This window comes from Pinus tabuliformis, chromosome 8 (genome assembly GCF_031772625.1).
Source record: "Pinus tabuliformis cultivar Carrire ecotype Pingquan chromosome 8, CPIR1, whole genome shotgun sequence".
NCBI lineage: Eukaryota > Viridiplantae > Streptophyta > Pinopsida > Pinales > Pinaceae > Pinus > Pinus tabuliformis.
In genome coordinates this window covers 287,959,060-287,965,306 of record NC_142294.1, presented here as the reverse complement: position 1 = coordinate 287,965,306, position 6,247 = coordinate 287,959,060, and the positions used below count along the sequence as shown (strand labels likewise).

Genomic DNA, 6,247 nt, shown 5'->3' with positions numbered 1-6,247 from the left:
ATTTGGGACAGTTGACCGAGCTTAAACAATCAGGTATTGTCAAAGAGTTCATTTCCAATTTTAAGAAATTCGCCATCTGAACCAAGGGCATGTTAGATACTTTTTTGAGGTAATGTTTTATTAGTGGCATGAAGGAAGAGATACATGCCCAAGTCTTAATGGCTTGTCCTACTACTTGGTTGGAAGCCTCTCAAATATCCAAGGAAGCCTGAAAGGTGGTGAATCCTCAAATTAAAATGACACCATGTGTTCCTCATTGTCATCCCATTGTTTCTCCCCCTAACAATCCCTCCATATCCTCTCCACCTGTAACATGTAGACAAGTTATTTTTTACATTCAAAACTATATAATAAAAAAAACATTACTACCTTGTACATAAAGTACACATATCCCTATCCCATGCACAGTACACTTGTCTAATTGCATTTTAATGTTCGGGTGTTTGGAATTTATATAATGTCTATCCAAAGTGTAATTACAGGTGAAATTTAATATGAAATAATTGGTTAAATTAATCACTTTAACACAAACCTCAGATTTCATATTCAAAGTGTCGAGAAGGGTAAGTGTTTTATAGTTGGGTCTCATCGCCATGCAAAGTTGGACATCTGGTGGTCTTCGATTTCATAGGGTTTGAAATTTAATATGAAATGATTGGTTAAATTAATCACCTTAACACAAACCTCAGATTTCATATTCAAAGTGTCGAGAAGGGTAAGTGTTTTATAGTTGGGTCTCATCGCCATGGAAAGTTGGACATCTGGCGATCTTCTATTTCACAGGGTTTGATCTGATGACAGGGAAACACTAGCGATTAGTTAGAGTTCAACTCACGGGATCCAATGTACCATATTTTCATTTTCCTCCTGCTCATCTCCCGAACCACGCTCTGCAACCTAACGCGTCGTCGCCTCAGTTGAGGGTCAAACCGCTGATATCTGGGTGATTCTACTACCAATGTTGCAGTATTCAAGGTTTTATTTCTCATTTCCACATTTCTGTTCTTTGTCAGTGGATTCTACTAAGATTTTGACCCTGCAATCTCTTCTAACCTCTGTAGAGTTCAACATGTTCACTGGTACAGGTAAATTGTTTTTTTTTAAGTCGTTTGTTGTTTTTTTTTGTCGTTACTAGGAGCCTATACTTATTTTTGTCCTTATAAGTTTCATGGTTGCATTGATGCAGATGTCCTCTCACCGGAAAACCTCTTAGCTCGGGGAAGACAGTGTCTTTGGACTCAAATCATGAGGATGGAGTCTCAGGAAGTTGGAACCCCAAAACCCCCTTACCTAGGTATTTCTCTATCTATCCTCCTTTTGTTTGTAGTTTTGTTATGTTACTGGTTCACATATGAATCTCTGAAGATTTCTACCCTCAGTTGGGCTTTTCCCCTTGCAAGAACACCTCCATAAGGGTTTCAGGTGGTCGCTTCCCAACTCCGATATCTTAACCCCAGGTGCCTATTTGTTTCTTGCAGACTATCAATGTATAGAATTTTGTGTTAGATTTTGTTTTGGGACCTTATGTCCACAATGGTACTATCTTAAATGAACAATGGTTTTCTTCATATTTCGCTCTTTAGTGACAAGGCTTTTTCCTGTAATTGTAGCATAAGACAAAAGAGGCCTTCACTGATGTTTTGTTGACATTTCGGTATAGTTTCTAGTTTTGGTCCATTGATATTTTTAAAGCCGTCACAATTAATTTCTTTTCGAAAACCGTTCTAATGACACGGTTTTTTTATATATACATTTTGTTAATATTGATTCTCGTTTTTTTCGCAGTGTTATGGTTATTGGTATTTCGCTCTATTCGTACTTATTACAGTTACAATGCGCAGTCTTTTAATTTAGTATGCAACCTTAAAAAAAAAATTATAGTTCGATGAGTAATAACGAAATTAAGCTCTCATTTAAGCACAACGTTTTTCAAATTTATTATGCTACAGTTCAAGGGTTTTATGCTCGTAGTCCTTAGTTGATTCTTCAGTCAAAATTTACTATTTATCTTGTTTTGGACTAGGTAGGTTCAACAGATTCTGAATTATGCATCTACACATAGTAGGGCACTGGACTGAATCGCTGCCCAGGCGGCATCTCGATCCTAACCCCTATCCATGGTTTTGTGTGTTGTCGAAAGGTCTTTAGAGTCCCACCTGGTCTTAAATTCTATCATTCGGATTATTTCTCATAACTATATTGTACACAGTTGTTTTATGGGTTTATTGTTCCTAAATTCAAGTTCCAACAGTTTTTCCCATTCATTACCGTAGCTGGCTATGGGATTTTTAATAATTTCTCCCATTTCACTACTTGTTCTCTTTACCTTCTGCTATAGTGTCTTTGTTAAATCTAAAAATATTACCGATTCCTCACGAGTCTGCAACAACAGAAAATTAACATAAAACTTAAGTGTTAATCAAACCACTTCTCACATATAAACATTAGAAAACATGAATTTCTAAAATCTATTGATACAGTTTTCATCTTAACCTTAGTGGGTTCATATCCATGCAAATTACAGGTTAAAGACCAATCACTTTTACTTATATGTTCTCAGAAATTTCCTTGAATTCAACAGGAAGAGAAATTCTTCTACCAACCATAAGAAGGGTAATAAAGTCCTCTTCTACCCCCAAGCTTCCACTCCAGCACAACAGGCAACACTTCCTTTATCTTTGAAATCATGGTACAAACGTTAGGACTACAGTCTAGTCTTCCAGTCCCTGATTTCTTTCCGTAACAAGGTAATCCGCTAGTTCAAGACCAACTCTGGGCATTCCTTTCATTACCTATTCTTTTTTCTAGATTGACCCCCCTGTCTTCCACTGAGATCTCTTTTTATCTCCAGGAAGAAAGGTATAATTGTTTCAATTGTCCCTAACTGCCCGAAGTTTAGAATCCATTTCCGGTCTCCCTTCTTGAATTCCAAAAATTCTATAATAGGATAATTAAAAGAAAAATATTATACTACTTAAATTATTCATTCAAAATTTCATTTGGCTTCTAAAGTCCCATTTACCAACATAGTAAAAATATTTTTGACTGTTGATTGAAAGATGTTACACTACCCCTCAAGTTTCATAAGTTAACCCATGTTGAATTGCAAAATGCCAACTTAAAGGCCTCTTCTACAACTATGATGATAATTTTTTCCTAGAAATAAATGCAAGGAGAAAAAAAAGTTATTACCATTTTAAAGGAAATCTCAAATGATGAATCTAAAGATATACCTTTGGAGACTCTACATCCACTTATTAAAGAAATTCCTCCATTTGATATACAAGTTGTGAAACCCAATATATCCCTACATGTCTTTACTGGTATTTTGGCTCATCAAACCCTCAAATTGGTTGGCTACATCAAATAGTGAAAAAACGCTAAAAAAGTCATTATCATAATTGAAAAGACAATGATAACACCTATAACACCATTCCTTGTCATGTAGGCCAAGAAACACACTACTACATCCATGATATGGACAACTTCTAGATTATGATTTGTAATGGTAGTTCCATGAAATGTCTTTCTTGTTGTGAAAATTTGTGGCTTCAATGGGGTGATTATTCCTTGAAAACTCACATGTTTTCCATTGAAATGGGTGGTTATGACATTGTCTTGAGTGTTGACTAGTTGTAGATAGTGTTAGAAAATTTGAAAGGCAGAAATATTTTCTTATATAAATAATTACTTTTGATTATTTTATCTTTATGTTCTTCTTTTATCCCTTTATTTCATCAGGAAATTATCAAAAATATAACACAAGGACAATAGATGTAGGTGGACAGCCAAGGAAAAACCCTTATCTAGGGGAAAACCTAGTCAACAATTCTTCCTTCAATAGTTTCTCGAGATAATCTAAGACTCTTTGACCCAAAGAAAGTCTTCCTACACACCAAGTCAGCTCTCAATCCTTCTTGCAGATGATAACCCTTTGATAGCAACTTCGACCTGGAAGCATCAACATGTAGTAGCAGCTTCAACCCAACAACAGTAACAGCAGCAGCTTTGACTAGACTATGAAAAATTCAATCTCCATTGATACACCTCAGAAGTGAGTGAGAGTTTTCCCAAAATTTTGATCTTGAGGTCTTTTAAGTTCCTCCAGGAACTCGCACTCCTTTCCAGCTCTTCTTCTAGCCCTTTTTCAACTTCGCACTTCCCAGCTTCCAGCTTCAAATATTGAACTATGTGTGAGAGAGTGAGATGCTCCAAATGAATTTGAACTTCCATGTATATATAGTCTTCCAGTGAGGTCGAATTACCCTTCTCAAGGTTGACTTGATCTTCTTGAGGCCAACTTGGTGTGGAGGAGACTAAATTCATTTTTGACTAAAAAATAATTATTTTTACATGATTCAAAAGCCCAAGAAGGGTCTCTTTTAATGGACAATGACTCTAATGACTCAGAATAAATCCTAGAACTCCTCAATGGGGTCTTTTACCTAAAACATGATGACCCAAGCATGAAACCCACGCTTTAATAAGTCATAATAAAAATATTTTCTTCATTTTTTTGATAAGTACATTTCAAATACATTTATGAAGACCGGACCTAGTTACATAGTTCAACACTCACTCTTAACTAGGGAGGTATTCATAATGACAAGTACAAGGAATATCTCATAACACATGAACCATGAAGAATTTAGGCACCATAATGTCATGGACTAGATTCCTGACCAGGGCAATCTATCCAAGGTTCTCCAACGGTTTAGGCACCGTGGTGCCATGGACTAGATTCTTGACCAGTGAAATCTATCCAAGTGGGACTAATATGGACTAAATATTTTAGGCTCACTAGGTACCATCAGGCTTACTTACTAACCATCAACCCAAGGATCTAGGTGTGTATCTGAGGTCAGAGCTCCATGACCAATGCCACCCTCCCTACTTTTGGAACTAGACATCAACACAAAGTGTCATCCAGATGTCCTCCCATGCAATGTGTCTCACACACCAAGCCTCAACTCCCTGATTATTCTAATCGGTAACAAATCCTCCTCGATCAAACATATTTGCAACAAATCTCTCCTAATAAAATTGATCGACAACCCTAAGCATGTAAAACATGTTATCAAACCTTTCAAGAGATTTACCTGTACAAACACAACCCTAATTAGTAACAAACTTTCAAATGTACATAAACATAAACCTTCAGGGTCTTTCAGACATCTTGATGTTGCTTCTACACTTTTCATAGTGGGACTTAGAGCTTTCCGAATGAATCTTTGACAAAATATTCCTCAACCATACATCTTCTTTTCCTACTTTTCATGCAGCAACATATTCTACAAATAGATCCAGTTCTTCTTATCTCAGCAGCCCTTCAAAATAAATTCTTTGAATTCTTCTTTCAAGGTTTCCATCATGACTATGATATGACCTCCCTCTCAACTAGGGAGATTCCTTTCATCCAGGCTCCCTCTTAACTTAGGGATATTTCTTTCATTCAAGCTCCCTCTTAACTTAGGGGACTCAGCTACTTTTCTACGACATCAGAAAATCTTTCATGGCTCCAATCCTTCTTATCAAAGTTATCATGACCATCATTATTCACATCATGCTTATCACATCAACTTTACTTTATGAAAATCTTCACCATCTTGAAGATTATGGACCTGCACAACCTAGATAGAAAGTACAACCAAATCTATAGAAGCATGAAGTTAACCATATCAAAATCATATAATGGAAGTATTGATCCAGATTTAAACAGAAACACAACAAATTACAGATATAACCATAAATACAGAGATTCAGCAGAAATAACACTTCATTTCATTAATATCAAATATTGAAATATGCTTACAAACAAAATGGAAATGAGACTAGCTCAGGCGATGGTAGCTTATCTTTGAGAAGAGGTGGTGGCTACATGCCTTTTAACTATGTTACAATGAGGCTCAAAGGCCTATTTGTTATTGATAAACAATGGAAAACCCTAAACATCCAAAAACCTAACCCTAGGAGATGAAGTGCAAAACTATGGCCCTTGTTTGGGTAAATTGGTACATCAACTTCTCGAGGTTGTAACTTTGGCATACGATCTTTGTTCGACGCGTACAATACCTCGTTAGCAAGATCTATCTGAGGAATATAAATTTCGAGTGGCCAACATTGGTTTATGAGCCATGATGGTTCCCACTTTCCAAAAAATAAAAACGTCGCTTAGGGCCTCAAAACAGCGAGTCCAAAAGTTCAGGACTCGAAAAACTACCAAAAATAGTAAATTGTGCTACAAATA

The 6,247-nt window shown here is 36.3% G+C and overlaps 1 protein-coding gene across 10 annotated transcripts in view; it reads left to right on the top strand.

Moving 5' to 3' along the window:
- The first annotated feature begins 623 nt into the window (after positions 1–623).
- Positions 624–6,247, top strand: part of LOC149235255 (uncharacterized) — a 163,486-nt gene continuing 157,862 nt past the window's right edge. For 2 of the 10 annotated variants that reach the window (XM_089461331.1, XM_089461333.1), the window contains exons 1-3: positions 624–975; positions 1,062–1,085; positions 1,187–1,294. In XM_089461331.1, the coding sequence (XP_089317457.1) occupies positions 959–975; positions 1,062–1,085; positions 1,187–1,294 (149 nt within the window). In that variant the 5' untranslated portion in view covers positions 624–958. Of the gene's footprint in view, positions 1,086–1,186; positions 1,295–1,478; positions 1,729–6,247 lie in introns of those variants that run through there. The other 8 variants (XM_089461335.1, XM_089461334.1, XM_089461329.1 and 5 more) reach the window with 8 other exon arrangements.